Below are 21,904 nucleotides of genomic sequence, written 5' to 3'. Positions count from 1 at the left end.
AGTGCGCAGTAACAAGCCGCAGAAGCCACGACCCATGTCTTGAAGTCCACGCCCCCGAACCGAACACCACGCCCCCTAACCGAAGGCCACGCCCCCCGCCCAGCCACAGAGAGAACAGCGTCCGAGGCTCTCGACTCAGAGCCGTTCGGTGTGGAGGAGACGGGCTGCGATCGCTGCTCTTCCGTTCCCCCCCTCGCTCGCTCGCTCGCTCTCTCTCTCGCGAGCACGTCCACGCATTTGAATTAGAATCACGTCTCGGGCCAGGCTGCTCGCGCCGATGAAGCCCGTGGACGCGCTCCTCGGTGACGCGCAGGCGGGTGAACGGCGGTGGGGCTGAAGCAGCGCTGCGATGGGGGGCAATCTGGGGTGCCACCGGTCCATCCCCAAGGACCCGATGGACTTCTGCGAGAAGAAGCGCAAGTTCAGCGCGGCGTGCAACTTCAGCCACGTCCTGGTGAACCAGGAGCGCGTGAACATCAACACAGCCACGGAGGAGGAGCTCATGACGCTGCCCGGTGTGAACCGCACCGTGGCGCGCAACATCGTGGAGTACCGCGCGCGCATCGGCGGCTTCAAGAAGGTGGAGGACGTGGCGCTCGTGAGCGGCGTAGGGGCCGCCAAGCTCGAGCTCATCAAGCTCGAGATCTGCGTGAGCAGCAGCAGGGAGCACGAGCAGCCGCCGGCGTGCGCGGGCGTCAACGTGAACACCGCCACGGTCGCGCAGCTCCTCAGCGTGCGCGGCGTCACCGAGAAGGTGGCCCGGAGCATCGTGGAGCACCGCCACGCCCACGGACCCTTCAGGAGCGTGGAGGACCTGGTGCGCGTGGACGGCGTCAGCTCGTCGCTGCTGGACAGGATCAGGTCGCAGGTGTTCGTGGAGCGCTCCAGGACGCCGTCCACGCACACGAACGGCGGCCTGACCGCCACGTGCAAGGCGCACCCGAGCCCGACCTCGGTGAGCCTCCACAGCGAGGACATGATCATAGACCTCCCTCCCGGGGGCCCCACGCAGATCGGCTCGTCGCGGCCGTGCGCGGAGCCCTTCTGCGGGATGCGCGACGGCAAGGCGGTGGTGCGCGTGGCCACGTGGAGCCTGCAGAGCTGCTCCTGCGAGAAGGCCAACAACCCCGGGGTGAAAGAGGTGGTCTGTATGACCCTCCTGGAGAACGAGTGAGTGTTCGCCGTGGGCCCCCACGCCGCGCTCGATCCCCCGCATGAGCTGTCCCTCTGAGGCTCTTTCATCTGGTCCGTCGCTTTTGATCGTCCGCCGCTGCCTTGTTGACCCGTCTCTTTGATGTGTCGCGCGTCCCGCCCGTGCTGTCAGTGGCGCGCTGGCGCGAGACTGACGCGAGACGTATTGAATCATGCGCGAAAATCCAACGAGACGCTCAAAGTACAGCGTTTGCATGAAGGGTTGCATTTGATTTGTAACTAACCGACAATGCTAGTAGTAGGCGGCACCGTGAACAACAACAACAACAATAATAATAATAACAATAATAATAATACCTGAATGGTTCACAGTAACACATGATGAGAACAAGTCTTGGAATTACACATTTTAATTATAATTACATTGTTGTTATAGTGGGGATAGCTCGTTAGGGTTGGGGTTAGCGCTGTCCCTTTGGGACCAAAGGTCACGGGTTCGATCCCTGCGCAGTGTCTCTCAACAGGGTACCATTGGAGAAAAGCATCAGTTAAATGAACAAACGTTAATAATGTTATTAGCCTTTATTTATCTGACACCTTTTTCCAAGGTCATTTACAGTATTAAGCACCTTTACAATAATTTCTCCATCTGTGCCACAACATATTATTGCTGTATCACCCTTGATGTAGGGTTCTACTGCAGGAGTGGGATTTGAATATACAATCTTCAGATTATAAGGCAGCACCTTTGCCAGGGCACTGCCTGCTGCCACAGTGGTGCAGGTATATAACTGCTGCGGTTTAGACCGGTAGGGTGTACCGTGCTGAGAGCAGCTGCTCTGGATGGAGGTGTGTCGGGGTGGTTGGCGTTAAGAGGGACATGTGACGCGGCCGTGGATGTTTCCTCTGGCTCCAGCAGGAAGCCGCGGTGCTGCGTCCTGCGAGCAGGTCCTGCCTTTGTTTACACAGCCCTTGTTGTTTATTGATCTTCAAGGTGTTTTCTGTGCTGCTGCTGCTTCTGCTGCTCTGAGCAAAGGTGTGCTTGGCATGCCCCACACTTGGGTGGAGATGGTATAGGTGTGGTGCCCTCAGCGAGATGTTCTTCTTGTAAACATCAAAAAGGAAATTAATGTAAACCCTGTTTGCACTATTTCTGTATCATACCATACATACCCTCGGTGATGACACTGCACCCTTGTATGAATAAGCGCATTTAGTGAAGTATAAGTGTTGATCCTAATCTCTAAACACCTCAGATTGCTTCATTAATCTGGATTTTTGATGTATCCAGGATCTGCAGGTCTTTCTTCTGACAGCTGTTGGTTTGGTTAGTTACAGGGTCCGGGCGAGTGGAACTAGAGGTCAATGAACTTCCACTTGCAGTTACTCCAGGTTACTCGGCACACCTGGGGATTTTCTCGGCGAAGAATAAATCCGTCCCGATGAGGGATCGCGCTCAGTTTTATCAGAGAGGTGGGCATAGATCTGACAGCAGCCTGTGTCCTCTCCAAGAGTGAAAACAGCAGCGTGTCACCTGCTAAACCGTTGACCTGTCATGTTTCTTCAGAGGTGTTTAATTTTTTAATTTTTGGTTCCTAGCATCCAGTGGTTTTTAATTTATTCCAGGCAGTCCAGCCATGGACAGCTTCTGCTGAAGGTTTCAAACAATCATTAAGATGTGGTTGGGTTTCCTGACCCTTTGTGGAGACCTGTCCTTGGGTCTGAGAACCTCAGCTGTGGGGTGGCCTCCCGGGAAGCGAGACGGAGTCCGAAGCAATCCTTAGCTGCATGACTAGAACATGTTACGTGTTGCAGCGGAGGTTGCGGTGCATAAAATATGGGCACCGAACAGTCGACGTTCCTGCGATGCCCTGCCGCGCGCCATAGGTTAGCAGCTCACGTTCCCGAGGAGCCCGATGGTGCTTTCGCTTGGGATCGTTCCAGAGGATGATCTGAGATTTTTCATTTTCTTACCCTGTTTTTTTTTTTTTGTGTTCATGCAGCAGACTCCCACTCAGCCCCAGGAGCGTGGTTAAGGTTTCAGAGGTCATTTTACATCGGCCCCGTCAGTTTCTCCTGTTTGGAGAAAAAAGAATAGTATTTTCTCCACCTGGCAGTTTCACTGTTTTCACACTGTTTACGAAACTTATGATGAGGTATTGTCTTCGGCATCAGCCCACCATCAGCCCATTACTGCGATAAAATCATTTTGTCTGCACTGTTTGACCCCTGACACTGAAGCTATCTGTGGCTCTACCATGATTTCATCTCACTTCATCTGAATTGTGAAGGTAGTGAGAGGACTTTGCAAGTTTATTTGCCTTCAACCCGTCTGGCTGGTTTTTCCTTGCGCTATCAGAGAAGAGATGCAGAGCACCGTGTGATCAAGTTGCACGCCAAGAAGATGTTTTCTTGGGTCATCTGCTTCGATACAGCCTCTTCGTATTGTTCTACCCCGATTTGTCCAAACCTGTGCCGTCCTGCTCTTTCGACGCTGCATGTGCACTGCTGGCCTCAAGGGCTTCATCGTGTGTTTATGATGACGGGGGTTCGGCTGTTGATTTGTGCCACGGTCCAGATGGACTTCAGCCTTAATTCAATCTTTAGTAAACATCGGGCTCCGATTCTGCAAAATGAGCAACGTCATAAAACCGTGTTTGGCTTTCGCCTTAATTTAATCATTAATTCCTTTAATCAAATCCAGCCAGCGTCTCCGAAGGGTTTGCATTAATCATCATCGCGGTCTCCCAGTGTATCTGGCCCACATTCAGCTCTTTGAGCAATCCGGGGAAAGGCCGAGAGGTGAACATTAACCAGCGTGCTGCTCGGGGCCTTCCGGATCGCTCTCGGCTGTGGTATGTAGAGCAAAAGTAGGCTTTCTGGGCAGCCTGACCTTGCCGTCCTGGCCAGCGGGCTGCGCTGGTATTGCTGGAAGCTTTCCGCAACCACGGAAAGCGAGGCCTGCAGTGGGATTACTGCAGTAATAAATATAAACACCCCTGGGGAAGGATTTAATGGTGCTGAAGGTGACCTGGAGCTCCCATGAGGAACACAGTCCACACGGCTTGTGTTGCGGTCACTGCAGAACGGAAGGTGAGGCAGGAACGTGCTCTCCAGGGGAACCAGTCGGCACAGCTGCCGTTCCCGTTCTCCTCCTACTGGTCGGACCTGCCCAGATGACCAGCTCCTCATCCCCTCCCCTCCCCTCCATCGACCGAACCCGTCTGGCTGTGCAAAAGACAGCACAGTTGCATAATTCCGGTTCCGTTAGCCAAAGTTGCTGTAGAAAATCTGGAGTCGCAAGTAGGATTTCCCAAAAAATGGTTTTTCCCAGTAACGTTGCCATTACACTGTAATACACAGTATATAGTGTTTTGAAACATTTACATTTCCTCATTTAAAGCAGGCGCTTTCCTCCAGACTGACATTAATTTTGGGAAACGTTACCAAAGTGTATTACACCAACAGACAGATCCAACACATGTAGCTGCATATACAGTTTTTTAAAATTTTTAAACCGATACCATTGTACACATTTATCAAGAGATCTGCAGAGAAGTGAGTCCAAAACAGATTTGTTTTGAGACTCTTGAGTGTTGAGAGATTCAGCAGTTCTGAGTGAGAGGGTTAGGTCATCGCACCACCTCGGAGTCACAAGCAAAAAACGTTTGTGCTTTTGATTTTGGATCTCTTGTGAGTGGGACCATCAAGAGGCCAGAGGTGGAGGAGCGTAGCAGTCTGGTTGGGGGGTAGCGAGTGATCAGGTCTTGTAGGTATCAGGGGAGCACATCTGTAGATGGTTTTGTAGGCTGTTACCAGAGTCTTGAACATGAAGAGGGGGTTATACATGGGGAAACACCCAAGCACTCCAAACCCAACATCTGTCTACTGTTTCAAGATGACATGAGTCTTATAAATTCCTTACAATGATCTGTATGGAATCGCTTTTTTTGCCTGACTGATCGCAGGTGAAATCTATCTGAAGATGTCGTGGACGACGACTTTAGCTCGTGTTAGGAAGTGTAGGTTGTTACTGTTGACAAGAAGGCTGTAGAAACGAGTCTTCCACATCTAGATAAAGGGGCCTAATCAAAATCGCGTGGCACTCCTTTGAACTTTGACCCAGGCTACGAAAGTGAGCCGTCAAAACACAGTTGAAATGTGAAGCTGGACTCAGGTAGGAGAACTGCTCTTAAAATCTGCTGTCGAAGTATATGTGACCAGCCCTTAGTGACAGACCTTCAGGTGAAATCACGCGGGAAGGGGCAAAGGCACAGCGGGTGTGAGGGTGGTGCTCTGATCAGATGCAGTTGATGCCCCGTGTGGTTGAGTGAGGATGGAGGTTGGGGTTACAATCCGGTACAGTTTGAGTTTTCACCCAGGGAAGATGTTCTGGGCTAGAGACTGGTACCTCTTCAGGAGAGCACTCCCATCTCCTCCAGCAACACCCACCCTAGTAGCAGCGAGACCCCCCGGACCCCCCAACCGCAACCCGCCGCTCGGTGCTGACTCGGCCCTTTGGAGAACTGGCTGGGCACTCGGGCGGAAAATCCACTGAAGCAGCAGTTTGAGGTGGGCGGCGAGGGAGTCCCAGCTGACCCGGTCCAGCTGTACATCTCCAGGCTGTGGGCTGCAGTCCTTTGGGCATCAGCCTTCAAAAGGGGGGGAAAAGGATAACGAGAACCTCCAAATCAATGAGCATCACTGACATTTAGGTGGTCTTCACAGTCCACATTTTCAGTATGAGACTCTTTCCTCCAGAGGGGTATGAGGGTGCACCCTTCCCTATTTAAACTTCTCTAGATCTCTCTTTTTGATATTCCAATTTATGGTGATGCACAGGTTTATTACTTCTGCGTAGCTCAGTGTGTGTTTCCCCCCCCCCCCCCACGAAAACCACTGTTATGTAAGGTACAAGTGTTGGGGACCCCTGGACAGTACTACTCAGTATTCGCTACTTACTATTTATTTACTGTTTGTTGTCCTTGTATTGATTTTTTTTTTTTTTTTTTTTTTTTTTTCTTTTTACTTGCCTTTTTGTACTTACTTGTACTGCCTTACTTATTATCAGTGCATCCTTGTCTAAATATGTGTTTGGTCGTGTCTGTTCACATCTAACACGAGCCTCATCGCAAGCATTTCAGTGCTCAGTGTAACTGTGCAAGTGACAGACAACTCTGACTCTGAAGCGTTATCGCCACACCCCCATTCACCTTGCCTCGAATCCCCGTGTGTCGCCAGTCTTTGCCGCGACCGATCGGTGTCTCAGAGCTCGGCGGAAAATGCGAGGAAATGCGAGTGCCGTGACAGTACCTCTGACCTGCGGATGCTCTGAGGGATGAGGGTGGCGCTACGGGCGCTCGCAGGGTCAGGGTGGGCTGTTTAAATGTGAAACAGGATCAGGTTTGTTGTCACTGCGGGATCCGATCAGCTGCTGACTGCTGTGTGTTGTGGTAACTTGAGAGGTTTGGACCAATGTCTGCCTGGTCGTCTCCGTCCCCTGGTTTAAAGTTTGTGGCGTGAAGGTGTGTCACTCTGCATAACGTATGTAAAGTATAGGGGTGCAGGTTTGAATCCCACCTCCTTCCGTAATATCCTTGGTCTTGTACTTAGCCCAACAATGACCCATAAATAAATAAATGGGTAAATCATTGCCAGTTGCTTTGGAGGAAAGTGTCAGCTAAATTAATAAATACCAATAAAAGTATTAGGGAAAGTAAACAAAACAAGGTTGTCATGGAGATCTGGGGCAAAATAAAGCTCTCGAACTTAGGGAAGTCGACATGTTATCTGAAGTGTAGAGTGAGCCGGACGGTGGAGTTTCGATTTTGCGCAATCGACGTGTCGCGGCAGTGACGGTTTGCACTGTCCACGCGGACTGCCGTTTCCGCAGTTTGAGCGGAAGATTTCTAGTCTGACGTTTCGAGTCAAAATGTCAGGCTCCTAATCAAGGTCAGACCCAGGAGACAGTAGGGAGTATCCTGTTCGGGGAGGTCACTTCGGAGGGCTTTGGCTGTTGGATCGAATCCCTCTCAGAATCAAACAAGCTAGCCGTTAATGAATATTCATTAGCGGCCCATTTTTCCCAGAGCACTTCTTGAGGCTTTTTTCATTACTTTGAATTTGGAATGAATGTTGCTGTCAATCACTTTTATCATTTTATTTGATCAGGGCTGTCAGGTGCCTTAGTCATATCTTTACTGCCACATGCATTTTTCTAACAAAACTCGTCCGGTACATTTTCCAGAGAGGAATTACACTGTTGGAATGGGGGGAAGTCTTTATTCTTGAACTGTAGGTTGTAAACCTATTGTAGGCAGCAGGGACAGCAGGTGGCGTAGTGTTTAGAGCATTTTCCTGGCACTCTGACGGTGCTGGTTTGAATCTCCCTCCTGCTACCGTGCACCTGATGAAGGAACTCGCACTGAATCGATACCCTGCTGTATAAATGGGCAAATCGTTGCGAAGTTGATTATCTGACAGTGGATGTCATCTTAACAAAGGGGTCCTATAAATAAACCGAAGGAACCCTTTAATGTGAGTTACGGCATAGAGATGAGAGGCCCTAAGAGGCTCAGCGGAAACAGCCAATAGTTCCTTAATTTGACAGCCGAATTACGAGGACTCGTTTAGTCTCCGCTCGGTCTCTGTCGGCTCGTCCTTCCCGGTTACGTTCGGCTGGGATTCTTGCTGCGGTTTGGTCGCTGGGTGTCAACTGTAGGTAAGGCGCGCTCTGGCAGTAAGGCCGAGTGAGCTGCCGAGGAAAGTCTCGAGCAGAAGTGTAGTAAGCAACCACATCCCCTCCTATTGTTCGGTGCGCAGCAGGAGAAGTCACCCTCCATTGTGCTCTTCTTTATGACTTCCGCTTGCCGCAGGAGTAATGGAGGTCTCCCTCTTACCTTAACCCCGCATCTTGTACGTGCGAATTCTGCAACGGGTCCGTTGAGGTTCGCTGGGTCACGTTTGGTGATCGAAAAGTTTCTCGGCGTCCAGAAGGCAGTTTGCAGGTTCTGTGCTATGACTGCGCTCCAAGGCTGGGGTTCTCGGATGCTGGGTGACCGCAAGCCTCTCGTCAACCCTCTGGGCGAACGTGGTCCACTCCCAGCCCTCCTCCTTTCCCAGGAAGCCCCTCCCTGGCCCCGCTCTTCCCCGAGCGACACCCCTGATGTCCGTTTCCTTGTGAAAGCTCCGCTCGTTCTCCCCCCCCAGCGTATCCGGGACATCAGATAAACAAACCGCGGTGCAGCCAGGGTCAGATTCGCGGTGTGGCTCGCTCCACGTGAATTCGTACTGCTGCAGGGTGTTTTCTGAAACAATGCACCTCTCGGCCGACAATACAGTAGCGTGTCCATTCAGTGCTCTTCGGAACCTCACGCACCCCTCATCCTCCGGCCTGCGGTAAGCCAAGATCCAGATGTCGCCCTGGTTGTTTTTCACGTTGGGCTTTTTTTTCTTTTTTTTTTTTTTTTTTTTTGTTCGATGAGCTGTGGTCATACAGAACAGTCTGACTCCAAGGACAAGTTAGTTTGAAACTGTGCCAGAACGAATTCCAGCGACTGAATTAGATTCAGTATTTTTTTTCTGCATTAAATGTTCAGTGCCGATGTCGCCCCGGGGGCTGAATGCCGTGCGGTCGTCTGGCCTTCTGACCGCTGCAACAGTGAAACCTTGACCCAGATGCCACGCAGCAAATGGTCCAATCGAGCCCAGAATTGATTTCGCAACAGTCTGAAGCTCATTACACAGGCTTAACATGTAGAAAAACTGCATAAATTGTATGATGTAACAGGTTACTGCCTGTACCTCTTTTGTGGGGTAGTAGTGTTGGCCAGGGCTTACCGCTTAACGCTTACGGATGGCATGGCCGGAAGGCAAAAGCGTTCCAGAAAAGTGTCAGGATTAAACGAGAAATGAAACAAATGTCTAAGAAAGACCTCTCGGACTGACTCGTGTTTTTGAGGGCCCTCCACTATCAGAATAGCGTACGGTATTATTGAAAAACCCTCCCGCTTGTTTGCGCTATCACCGATAACGTTAATGGCCATTGCTGGCATTTGCGTGTTTTCGCAATTTATTGCCCGGCTCCACCCTGCCGACCTCGGCACTCTTCCTGCCCTCATAAAAACCCGCTTAGGCCGATAGCTGGAATCAATGAGTAACAGCGGGGACGTGTGCGTGCGTGTGCGCTTGAGGGAGGTTGTGCGTTTGCGGGAGAGCGTGAGAGGACCGACTTCGTTCTGTACCCGTGTTGGCTGCAGCCGTTGCCAATTCGCTCGCGTTCCTCGGCGTAAAACTGGTACGTCTCTTCAAAGATTCTCAATACGCAACAGGACAATAAGCATGTCGCCTTTTACCCTGTTTGTAACATGGTTATTCACTGTTAAAAAAAAAAAAAAAAGGGTGCGGTTTTGCATTCCTGATATTCTTTTCCTGATGAATGTCCCAAAGTATGTCCAGAATTCCTTGAGAGCCTGTTAATAGCTGGCGAATATAAACTCGGGGAGCCGATGAGTAAACACTGGTATGAGTCACATTTCCAGTAAGGAAACCCCAGGAGTCCCCGTTCTGCCCTCTGTGTTGCCATAACCATTGATATGATAACAGCTCTGTAGCTTCACAGATAAGCCCTTGAAGCATTTTGTCCAAACCACAGTTGACATGCCCAAGTGCCACCACGTAACATTGACCAAGGCAACAAATAAACCATAAAATATTATTGCTATGGCAACACAACTGCACTGCAAAACCGTACCCAGAACCGTTTCTGTCTTTGGATGTTCTTTTCTCCAGCAGCATAGGAACATTGTCATTGCTTCAGCAAGTCCACATTTCTGCAATTACCCTAGAGTGACCCTCCATCATTGTGGGTATTAATACAAAGCAGTGCTCTTGTCCAGTGAACCTACTGAGCGAGAAATACCGGCACGTTTGCTGGACGTCCACCAGTAGAAAAACGCTGCCTTTCGTAAGATCCGCCTTCTTAGTGTCCCTTAGAGAAGGTGGAGTGAATGGCCAAAGTTTTTGTCTTCTCTGTGAAAGGTTTGTTTGTTTGTTTGTTTTTTTTTTAGTTTTTCACTGCCTTTCTCCTTTCACTCTCCACAGCATCAAGCTCCTCGCAGTACAAGACTTGGTAGATCGAGAGGCTCTAGAGAAGGTACTGTGCAGTCCTTTTGAGTCGTCTTTTGAAAGAGTGTGTGCCACTGTGTGTGAGTACGCAAGCGTACCAGAAATGGAAAATCCACGGTTGAATGCTGTTTCTTTTGGAGTGGTGGGAAATACCAAAGGTCTGTTGGGTTTGTTCTGGCCTCGTTCTTTCCTCGTTCTGTCTGTGTTGCCCATGCCTGGCCTACGTCTTGGCACTATTTGTGTACCGAGGAAGACGGAATGAACCATTCGGCATCTGTCTCCATAGTGTGCCGGACCCAGTCAAACCAAAGTGTTGCTCTCGTCTATTTTCAGATGTTTATTCTAGCTCGGTCCCTGTGGTTTTTCCTGTTCTCACATTGTTGTGTGGGAATCCTTGATGAGAGTAACTCTGGGGCGAATTCATCAAAGTTCATGTCTCCCCCTGATAATATGCAGTAGAATATTGCTGGCAGGGTTTGCTGTACATGGTAGGACAAAGTAAAGACCTTGGGTGCAGCATTAATACCGAAGGGCAGTACATGACGCTTTTGTTGACCCAAATTATACTCGTGCTACAAAACCTTGGAGTGTTTCTCAAGTTCATGGGAGTCCTGGTGCTCACTCCCTGGATAAGGGGCTCCGTGAAGAGCTTTACTTGTATAGACAAGAACAGTGTGTATCCCGCATTGCCAGCGGGCTCTTGCGGAGCCCACTCAGAGGGTGAGGTTGGCAGGACAGCCCAGTGGAAGTGGGTCAGCAGGCCAGGTGACGCCGCCGGCTATGCTTCTCTGAAAGGAGGTGACCCACATTGAGCGAGGCACTAAATCTGAGCTGTCAGCTCCCCCTCCTCTTTCCTGGTCCCCCCACGCTCCCTGTCTTTCTCTGTCCCCCTAGTGCTCCTGACCTTCCTTTTCGCTCCCAACTCCGTTTGCGCTCATGTTTCTTTGTGGAGGACCGGTCTGTTGCCACCGTGCCCCACGGACTCATCGCAGATACTATTGTTTTTCCGCACCCTGCTGGCACCGAGAGGGCCTGCCGTTCTACGGGAGACGTGCAGGGTGGAGCTGCTGTAAAGTCAATTCGATAAGTCAGAACTCTTGTTTGTTGTGACATACTGATCTGGAGATGCTAAGAGTGATCAGTGGCTCTGCTTATTACGCTATGCTGTAGCAGAAAAGCCAGCTAGAAGTTTTCTGTGGGTTGAGTCCCCCTCCCTCGGCAAGTTATTGTCGTTTTCCGGTCACATTCCATACATCTGACAAATCGCTCCATACGAAATTCCCTCTGCGCTTCTAGAACTCTCCAAAGTACGGAATCCGATTAAAGTGAACATGTCTTAAGTTGTACCAGGCTTGCTGCAGATTAGGCGTGCTGTGCAGACTGCACCACACAATAATGGACCATATTGATCGTCACACACCATGAAAATGCAACAAAAGCTCTGAACGGTACTTCGGCATTTGTTTGGTGGTGAAGTCAGGTGTGTTTGAATTGTTGACAGTAACTTTTCTTTTAGCTCTTTCAATGAGGGTTTGAGTTAAATACGCCGCGAAAGTTTTTCTGCAGAACCGTACGCCGACGTCTATGTTCCCCGGTAGAGCCGTTTTGGAGCCCCGATGCGGTAACTGCCAGTTGTTGCCCATGGGTAACTGGGCGCTGTGGGTCTGTTGATCTGTCCTGGTGTAAGTGCCAAACCTTCGAGTGCTAGATATAAACGTGGCCAGAGAGTGGAACACCTCCTCCCTCTCTGCATTCAGCTGTGTGTGTGTGTGTGTGTGTGTGTGTGTGTGTGTGTGTTTTACCTCTTCCTCTCCCTGCTCTCCTTTTGCATTCAGAGTTTAAAAAATGATTTATTAGCATGACAAGCAGGTATGTTCACGCACAAAAGGTGCCAAACGTAACAGGAAAGACACAATAAAATCAGAAGTCACACACGTCCGAGACTTTTTCTGTTCCCTAGAGTGATACTATTCTTACCTGCTCCTCTACTTCTGGATGTGGAAAAACTGTAAATGCGCATAGAGACGCCCCGCTCTCTAATGGCTGTGTGGTCGTCTATACTTGTTCCTAAATCGGATGCCCCAGGACCCCAATATTATTACCCCACTTTCCAGCCCAAAACACCACACGCCCGCTCAGTGCGGCTCCTCTGATTCACACAAACTGCTGTGTCATTCACCCTCTTTTTCTGTTTCCTGTCCCCCTCTCTCTCTCTCACACACACACACACACACACACGCGCACACACGCACGCGTGCAGGAACCAGTTCTACATTTCTGGGTATTGTGTGGTTGCTGTTGCTAAGGGCAGCAGATCTGAACCTGAAAACCAACAGTCAGAAATCCTCCAGAGCTCAGACACTAACCCGTCATCTGACTACTTTAATTTCTGTTTTTTTTTTTTTTTTTTTTTTAAATGTTTCGCTCGTGTGTTTTTTCGGGGGAAGATGAGTAATAATGGAAAAGAGCCCATTTTTCTCTTTCGTTCACTGGTGTCCAGACACGCAGACAGGGTTCAAAAGCAGCCCCTGGTGGTCCCTGTGGGCTTGGGGGTGGGGGGTGGTCTTTGGAAACGTGCTAACCACCGTTTCTGGCTGCAAAATAAGTGAACGAAATAGTGGAAAGCTTTCCAAGAGGAGCTCGGAAAAGGCTGATGCGGTGGGACTCGTGGGATTGCCAGGCGACGTGCGGCGCTCCGGCAAGGCTTCGGACGCGCTGCTGTGTAAAGAGTGATGGGGAAACCACCGAGCAAGTGGAGCGCAAACTCTTGTACTCCGCTCTACCTGCTGGTCTCCATTCCTGCCAGGTGCCGCGACTCCCGCGCCGTGCTCCACAGTTCCCGTCTCCCATGTTGCCGCGCATAATTTTATCATTCGCAAAGCATTCTGGGAATGGTGTTCAAGTGCGTTTTAGGCTCGGAGCTCCATGAGTTTCCCCTCCGGGGATCAGTAGTGTGTCCGTCCGTCCCTCCGTTCGTCATGAGAGGTCATGCAAACTCCGCACCGGGCGAAAGAACCAAGCCCGCATTTGAACCTTGAGCCCAGGAGCTGTGCGGTACTAGTCTCCTGCTGCACCGTCCAGCCTTTCAGTCGAGTTCATTGTCCCCAAAGAGCCCCTTCCACACAGAGTGATGGTGCGTCACGTCACCACGTTATTGCGCGTCTGGGAGACCCCTCCCTCCTGGGGAGGCAGGGGGGGCTTTGCAGGCAGGAGGCACCGCTTGGTGTGTGTGTGTGTGTGTGTGTGTGAGATGGCGGATTTATTTTCGTCGCTGTCCCTGCTCTTCAGAGGGGGATCCAGGAGTTGTGGTGTGGTGTGATGTGTCGGGGGGTTGAAATGCCTTCCATTTTTGGTTAATTATAGACAACTGCGATGGTCAGTCCAGGTATTTGGAGCTGCCATTCCCCCCCACCCAACAAACATGCTGCTCCCCCAGCCTGCTGCACTCGCCCTCTGTCCAGAGACGGGGAGACACACTGATCGGAACACACGCTGCGGCGCGTACAGCCCGCCATGTAGCGCGGAGGGGTTTTTGTCCGTATGCAACAGCACACCCAAAAACCACTAATACACACATCTTGATGTCTGACGAGTGTTTTGTATGTGTTTCCTATTCGTTTTCGCTCACTTGAGTCCCCGTGTGGATTCCGCCGATATATCCAGGGCTGCGTAGTGGGTACGCAAAACCTCCGACTCCAGTAACCCAGTAACCGCCCCCGACTCCACGTACTGGGTGTATCTATCAGAAAGGCGTCTTGCAGCCCGACAGGTGTGAGAACCCCAGTAAGGCTGCGGGTCACCGACCGCATCGACGTGTGTGTGTTCGGTGATTTTGGTGACGTGTGATGTTGCTCTATTTTTTTTTTTTTTTTTTTTAACACCCTAACCACCGGAGGTGCCGCACTGTGACCGAACCTGTGTCTCCCCTTCCAGTTCTGTGTAGAGCTGAACCAGGGAACTCTGGGTAGTGTTCGGAGGTGGACGGGTCTCCGCGGGACGTGGAGATGCGCCGTGTCTGAGGAACCCGCCGGCCAGTTCCCCAAGGTAATGACCTCCCTCACGTGTAAACGCACACACACGCTGCCCTTAAACGCAGCAGGAGGACTCGTTTGTGTGTCACACTCTGTTTACTCTTGGCACAAGTCTGCAGCGAGATGACTTGACCTGATGTAACCTTCGCTCAGTTCGCGTTTCTCCATATCTGGCTTGTGCCACAAATCAAGGCTGATGATGATGATGATGATGAGGCTCCAGATGGCCCGGAACGTCCGAGTGCTGCCTGTCCGTACCCGCCCACACTTCCCAAGCGGTCTGGAAAAAATCTGCAGTTTGGGCCCTTGCTTTCTTTCAATGATAGAAACAATGTCTGGATCTGCCCTTTTCTCTGCGTTTGTGTGTGTGTGAGACAGTGGGGCGTATTTCAGTGCGCTGGAGAGCACCGTGCTGCAGGAAGATCGCTGCCGCGCCGTATCCGAATGCCCTTTGACCTTTCTTGTTGGCGCGGCACATCCCCTGAGCAGCAGGGCTCAGTCCGCGGCGTGGACTTCCTCAGCGCCGCCCTGCCTCTCCCGCGGGGGAATCCGAACCCGAGGTCGTCATCCCCGCCGTGTCGGGGACTGCCCGTACGGCCCGGAGCGGCTGTTTGCCGAGAACCACGCGAACGGTCACGTCCGTGTCCGAACGCCGCTGCGGATCGATCGTCCGTCCTCTCAGATGAACTCTTTCTCTGCCGCTCCCGTTTTGGCTTGTTCGCACTCTGAGATCCTCTCCTTGTTGACCGCCTTCCTGTCCCTTTCAGCGTAAACTGACTTACAACGTTAACCTACTTACGCTGATTTACCTATTTATACAGATGGGTCATTTTTGCTGTATCGGGCTAAGTACCTTGCTCAAAGGGACTACAGCAGCTGGTGGGGTTTGAACCTGCAACCTCCAAGAGCAGCAGCAGCGGTTCCGACCGCTACTCTAGCTGCTGCCATCTGTTTGGAGAGCTGTGCGCAGTTATCGGTGACCGCGGGTCGTGCGCCACCTGGGTCGTTCCTCCCCGGTGTACCCTGCTGTGATTTGAGCGCTCTGCCGCGTCCCTGTGTTTGACACCCCGGGTACTGAGCTCACCGCCTGCGCTCTGCTACTCTGCTGCCCCGCTCCCCCAGGGTTCGGTGTTCTCCGGCTTCCTGTGGAACAGCGCCTGCGGGATCGAGCTCACGGAGGCTGTCCTGCTGGAAAGCCCGGTCACCAACGGCAACGGGAAGCATGGCCACCCGCGACCCTTCCTCGCACGCTTCGCCGTAAGTGTGCATGAACCGAAAATGATTTCGAAGCGGTGGAGTCTCAGCCTGGGGGTTTTACATAACATTTAGCTGACCGTTTTCTTCAGCGTTAAAGTACTTAGTTATTTACCCATTTATACAGCTGGGTACTTTTACTGGAGTAATTTAGGGTAAGTACCTTGGTCAAGGGAGCTACAGCTGGAGGTGCAGGATTGAAATCTGTGATCTTTGGGTCCAAAGGCTGCAACTCTAACCACTATGCTGTCAGCTGCCCCTGGAGTCACGTGAGGACCCCGCGTTGCCACACAACCCTGGACTCCTGGACCTTAGAGGCAGCGATTGATGGCGTTGCTCATCGTGATCTGCGACGCTGACTGTTTGCGTTTGCCTCTGCGTCCAGATCGGGTCGTCGGAGCTGACGCTCGTGAACGTCCACCTCGGGCCGGCCCCCTCGGGAGACCAAAACGGAAAGAGCCGCACGGACAGCCACAGGATCGCACGCCTCGCCGACGGCATCCAGGACGCCCTGAGAGGTCAGGGACTGGGTTACTGTCGGGTCTTCAGAACTTTACCAAGTTGTATTGATTGTATATGTAAAGTTCAACAAGATCTTGCAAGAATAGACGTGTAAGAAATGCAAAATTATACACACACACACACACACACACACACACACACACCCACCCCCCCCCCCCAGTTTGATCATTATGAAATAACTAATCGATTCAGAGTTCGTTTTGGAAACCGTATTGATGAATGATTGTAGGAATGTACTAGTGTGTTGCGTCAATGAACGAATGCGGTAATGACGCATCGTGGCGCCACGCTGTGGGACAGGGGAGAAGGATCTGCTGGTTTTGGGGGACTTTGGGCTGCCGCCGGACAGCGGGGAGCTGGACCTCCTGAGGAAGGAGAAGCTGAGCCCCCTGGTGCCGCCCTCCCAGTTCACCAACATCAGCACACGGAGTCCGCAGGGCTCGCGCTGCCTGGACAACATCTGGGTGAGCCGCTCCCTCAAGAAGATCCACACAGGTAGGCTCTGAATTGAAGCAGCACAAATTTAGTTTGGCTCATTTGATGTGTGGCATAAATGTCTGTTTCTGTATTATTGGGCACCTCAAAATGTGTTTCCACCCCCCCACCCACAGCAGTCTTGTATGTCTTTACATGTACTGCCCCCTGCAGGCCACTGCTGGGTGGTGCGAGAAGGCCTGACCAATCCCTGGATCCCGGACAACTGGTCGTGGGGCGGCGTGGCTTCAGATCACTGCCCCCTGGTGGCCGAGTTCTACACGGACGCGGCGCCCAAGGAGGGGGTGGAGAACGACACCGGGAGCGGGGTGGCGGTTGTGGACCGGGGCGAAACCACGCTCAGGCATGAGCGGTGATCGGTCCACCCCCCCGCAGACTAAGAGATGGGAAGCGACATCACTGTGGGTCCTGTCCTCCTCCTCCTGGCTGCTTTTTCTAGCTGAACGAGGGATTTTTTTATATAAAGATGGAAGCATTTGTGTCGCATTTTCACACCTATTGTTCAGCTACACCTGAGATTTCAATGATTATAGGAATAGTTTAAATAAATAATATATAAATATAGGGACATACGGAAAATGTCTAGAAAAAATATATATGAAATATTGACAATGTATTGTGCCAAAAGTTTTTAAATAGTATTAACCTTTTAAACCGAAATGAAGTGAAATTTCGAAATGCACTTTTGTCCGGAGACTCATACGTCGATAATTTTGAACATGGTAATTTTAAAGAATCTTGTATAGCTTTGTAAAAATGACACAAAGTACTGCTTATGATACTCCTGTGAACTTTTATCATGTTCTTTTAGAAGAAGGCCATCTAAAGATGGTACTGTATGCAGCTTATATGGGCAAACTATTAAAATGGAGTAAATAGTGTCAAATGTATGTAATAACTTCCTAGTATTTTCACATATATAGGGTTTTCCAGACCTGACTTTAAGGGCCTGGTGTAAATGCCCCCCCAACACCCACCCACCATTCAGCTTTTCAGTTAATTAGAATTGATTTTGTCGTTTGTTCATTCGAACAGGAACATAAATTGAGTCCTCTATTATAAATTGAGGGGCTACATCTGCCATCGCGTCGGTTTCTCGTCATCCATCCTCCGTAATTTACCTCGCACTCCCGTCAGATGTCGACAATCAGGATTTTGCTCTGTCCGCTCCTCTGGAGAGGACAACCACTGTGATGGAAGTGTCCTTCTGACCGTTTCACGACACCTAACGGAGCCATATGTCTCTGTCTTGCGCGTATTTGGGAAACTTCAGCGTCGTTTTTAATGGTTGCTAATGACAAAAGGGAAGTTACTTGTAGAATGAAGTTTTAAAGTGCACTTTTTTCAGCAGGTGTTGATGAAACGCCTGGAGAGCTGTGGGTGAGGCTTCCTGGCAGTACGTGAGATTGAGTCGCCAGTCATTTGAACTTTGTAATATTGATTGATTGCGTCCCTCAGCATTTAACCTAGTTTGGGTATTTGATACCCTGTTCACTGACACACCCTGCCGTCTGGCCTTGATTTCGGTCATACGATTGCAGTTTGTAACATTGAAGACCTGAGCAATTTGATCAGGCGAAAAAAAATTTCTTCTCACGCAAGACTGTCTGCCAAACAAGACCCGTGACTTGTGCTTTAGGTGCAGGATTTTTATTACAGGGCAGCTTAATTCTCCCCTTTGAGAACTGAATAAGAAGGTACCCTAAACATGTATCAGTCCTAGCTGCAGAAATCCCAAATATTGACTGTCTTATTATTGATGACCCTGAATGACCTGCAGAGTCTAGACTTTATTTAAGATGGCTACGATCATTTATTATTGTTGAATGTTTGAGCCTGAAGAGTTTTAGAGTAAAATGTAAGATTTTCAGGATTTTTTTTTTTTTTTTTTTGCCTAACCTTGATATGCACTGTGGTTTATATTTCGTTATATGCCTTACTCTCTTTGGCTCTAGCTACTGGTTCAGTGCAGGTCCTTCCTCACCTGTGTCATGACCACAGCCGTTGAACTGCCAGTGACCTGTTCACCGTGAAGAGTTCCCTGCTCATTTGAGGGGGGGGGAAAGCACATTTTTCATTCATTGTGTGGATCTTCAGTGCGAAAGCGCTGCTGCAGGACATGGTACCAAGCTACCGTGGTAAAACGGCCAGGTGTGGTCGTGGGGCGATGCTGAGGTTTATGGTGTTTGCAATTATATATTATACATAAGACATGTAACTGTGCTATTCAGCAGCCTGTCAATCAAGTTTTACTCAGAGTTCATTTTTGTAACACTTGAACATAACATGAAAATCTAAAGGGATGTCTTTACTGCTACCTGCACTTATGATTTTTACATTATGCATAAGATGAGGAAAATAAACAGGCACGGCTGGCGCATTGTCTCACACGTTGCTCTCTAAATCCATGTGGTCCTGAGAGAGCGTGTGCTGCAATCCCACCAACACCCAGTGCCTGTTTTCTCCTCTACGCTCCTTTCCGCGGCTGAAAGAAAGGGCCACGCATGGGTTCGATGACAAAGCTCTCCATTGTTCTCCTTTTCGCTGTCGAAGCTGGAGCACAATGACGTGTTGTTGATCCGTGCTGTCCCACGAGAAGTGAATGATCACAATTCCATGTTTAGTTGCTGTTGCCATGAAAATGGTCTGCAGTGACGAAACTGTGACTGTTGGCATCGTTTTCCTAAAGAGATGTTTCGCAACACTAGACGTCTAGGTTACGCTAAGGTGCTGTCCTATGGGGTTATTTTCGATATTACAGCTGAGCGTATTTTGTAAATGTGTCACCGTGGAAATCACTGTAGCCTGTTGAGGGGAAGAGATGAGAAAATAAAAGAGTGGTTTATGTCTCTCTGGGATATTGTCATAGCCTCTCTTTTCAACTGAGATGTGCTCTTCGTAAGCAGGATCCTTTATCTTCTTCCATCGCTCCATGTTCGTTGAAAAGGATCATGGTCTCTCTCCTGGAATTCATGACCCTTCCCTCATGAGAACAAAATCCAACATGGGGCACAAGATCCCTCAAAGACAAACAGGATGGTTTCCTCCTCCAACTCTCAGAGCAGCGGTGAATCCTTTATACACACATCAATGGAGTTTGTATCCAGGTTTTCTTGATTTTTGTTAGGGTAAACTCCACCCCTCCATGAGCTAAAACTCACAGGCCCTAGGGCAACCTTTTGTACTGTATGATCTCAAAACAAGACCCAACAAAGCAACTTCCCAACCAAATCCTGGTGGGAAAAATAGGATGTTTCAGAAGACATCCAGAGAGACCTGAATAGTGTGCTTAGAATCTGCAGTGATTCATTTCCATTTCAGTGTAATATGGAAATTGGCTTTTGGGCAGCAGAGGGCACAGCGGTTAAACCCATTACAGTCTAAGGACCCGGGTTAGAATCCTGCTCCTCCTGTAGTACCCTTGATCAGAGTATTTACCCTTAAGTGCTGCAGCAAAATTACCCAGCAGTATAAACAGATCTGTAGCTTGATGTACAAACCTTATATTTTAAGTTGTCAAGGAAAAAGGAGGTAAATAAATAATGAAGGTGACTTGTATCCACCTGACAGAATATTTTTCTATCTTATGTGACAGTTCTTTGCTCTTGTAAAGAAACCTTGCATCTCGAACCTTTCAGAGTACCAGTTCTCAATGTATCTAATTTTAGAAGAAAAGCTGCTAAGGCTTGATGAATGTTTTGACCTCCAAATGAGTTGTCTGTCTGTACCCATTGTACACCCGCATCTCGCACGGGGACCTTTTGCTCATATATATGCCGTTATGCCACGTTCTCATGTGACTCGTGCAATAGTGAGTGAAGAAAACAGGAGAGGAGGATGTACAGTAGGTACAGTAGGGAACTGCATGACAATCTGCCACTGGAGTTGACTGTCACTGTAAAATACAACACACAAAGGTTTCACTGCACCATTTTTTACTCATTTTTTCAGACTGGTCAAGAAAAGGGTGTAATGTTGATTATTGTTGCCCCTATTTCTCACTAAGATGAGTGCTGCAATCAAGATCACTCTTGAGCAGGATCTGGAGGAAACTTGGTGAGTTGAAAGCTGATAGCAACATGTAAAAAAAAAAAAAAAAAAGGACACACCATCTTAGGGAAAAATGGTTATTTCTGCCAAGTAAACCAAAAGCAATGCAAATACACAGACGATAAATACAGCAATGCAATTACGCAACCAAGTGCACCCAAGTTAACTAAACTTTGTGGGATGTTTGTTCGTCGATGAGTGCAAAATAGAACAAAAAACTAACGCCGAGATACTAACGGTTCTCACGACTCACTGGGGCAGGAAATGAAGGATCTTCACAGCACAATCCCATTAATTAAAAAAACTCCAAACATGGAGAATTAGCAATTAGAAAAAGCAGAATTAACAAGTTCAGCAACGAGTGTTTGATAAATTTAAGACTTCCTCCACCATGCTGTGCGCTGCTGCTCAAATTGACATCACGCTGCAGTAATATTTATATTAATATTTGAATGGTGCTGGAGCGCAGATGAGACATTTCTCATTTGGGGCAGTTTCACGCACAGAATTAATTCTGATGCTGCGGGTGTGAAAGTGAGCTTGCTGATCGGCTGGTCCCGGCCTCTTCGTGCCCACCTGCAGTGACACCAGGGTTGCACGATAACTTGCACTTCAAATGAAGCAGGATAACGGAAAATGGGGTTAAACAAACAGCCAGTTCCCTGAGCTGTACGAGTGAGACACAAGCTAAAGGCCCAGGCACAACAATTCCAAGACCGAATTCCAGTAGCTTAGTGGGTCATGATGTGTATCAGCTTTGGAGCTACTGTCATGGTGGTGCCATCCAGCTTAGGAGGAGGTTGGCGACATGAGGGTGACCCAACAGGTGTATGGTTGAAGTCACCAAAGGGTGAAAATTTATGGAGGAAAGTTTGCAAATAGTTTTAAGAGGGAGCAGACACAATGTCAAAGACTCAAAGCCATCTGCAGTGACTTTAACTGGAGATCTTTAATCTGAGTTTTTAACTTTTCAACTATAAATCTGCTTTGGTGAGTACCAGGGAAACCTGGGAAATTACTCTATAAGTAGTTAGGGTATGAAAAAAAACACATAAAGGTCAGAGTTCTCTGTTCTTTCCTGGAGATGTTTGTGGTAATAGACACATCTAGTAAGGACACATTTGGCAAAGAATTTCCCTCAACTTCTTGCATAATTAGACGTCACGGTGATCGGTTCCGAAACACTATAAGCAGTGACAAGAGTACATATTTTTAACTTTTTTTAATATACTATATAAAACCCATTACAATACTGTTTAAAACTGTGAATACCT

At 49.4% G+C, this 21,904-nt stretch overlaps 1 protein-coding gene across 1 annotated transcript; it reads left to right on the top strand.

Annotated features, from left to right (window-relative positions):
- Positions 1-135: 135 nt before the first annotated feature.
- eepd1 (endonuclease/exonuclease/phosphatase family domain containing 1) lies at positions 136-19,410 on the top strand. Its single transcript, XM_029248560.1, has 7 exons — positions 136-1,170; positions 10,255-10,306; positions 14,212-14,322; positions 15,432-15,566; positions 15,949-16,081; positions 16,386-16,580; positions 16,734-19,410. Exons 1-7 carry the CDS (start codon positions 350-352, stop codon positions 16,934-16,936), a joined length of 1,650 nt encoding a protein of 549 aa, XP_029104393.1. The 5' UTR covers positions 136-349; the 3' UTR covers positions 16,937-19,410.
- The last annotated feature ends 2,494 nt before the right edge of the window (positions 19,411-21,904 follow it).

This window comes from Scleropages formosus, chromosome 23 (genome assembly GCF_900964775.1).
Source record: "Scleropages formosus chromosome 23, fSclFor1.1, whole genome shotgun sequence".
NCBI classification, from domain to species: Eukaryota; Metazoa; Chordata; class Actinopteri; order Osteoglossiformes; family Osteoglossidae; genus Scleropages; species Scleropages formosus.
This window is presented reverse-complemented; position numbering and strand designations above follow the sequence as displayed.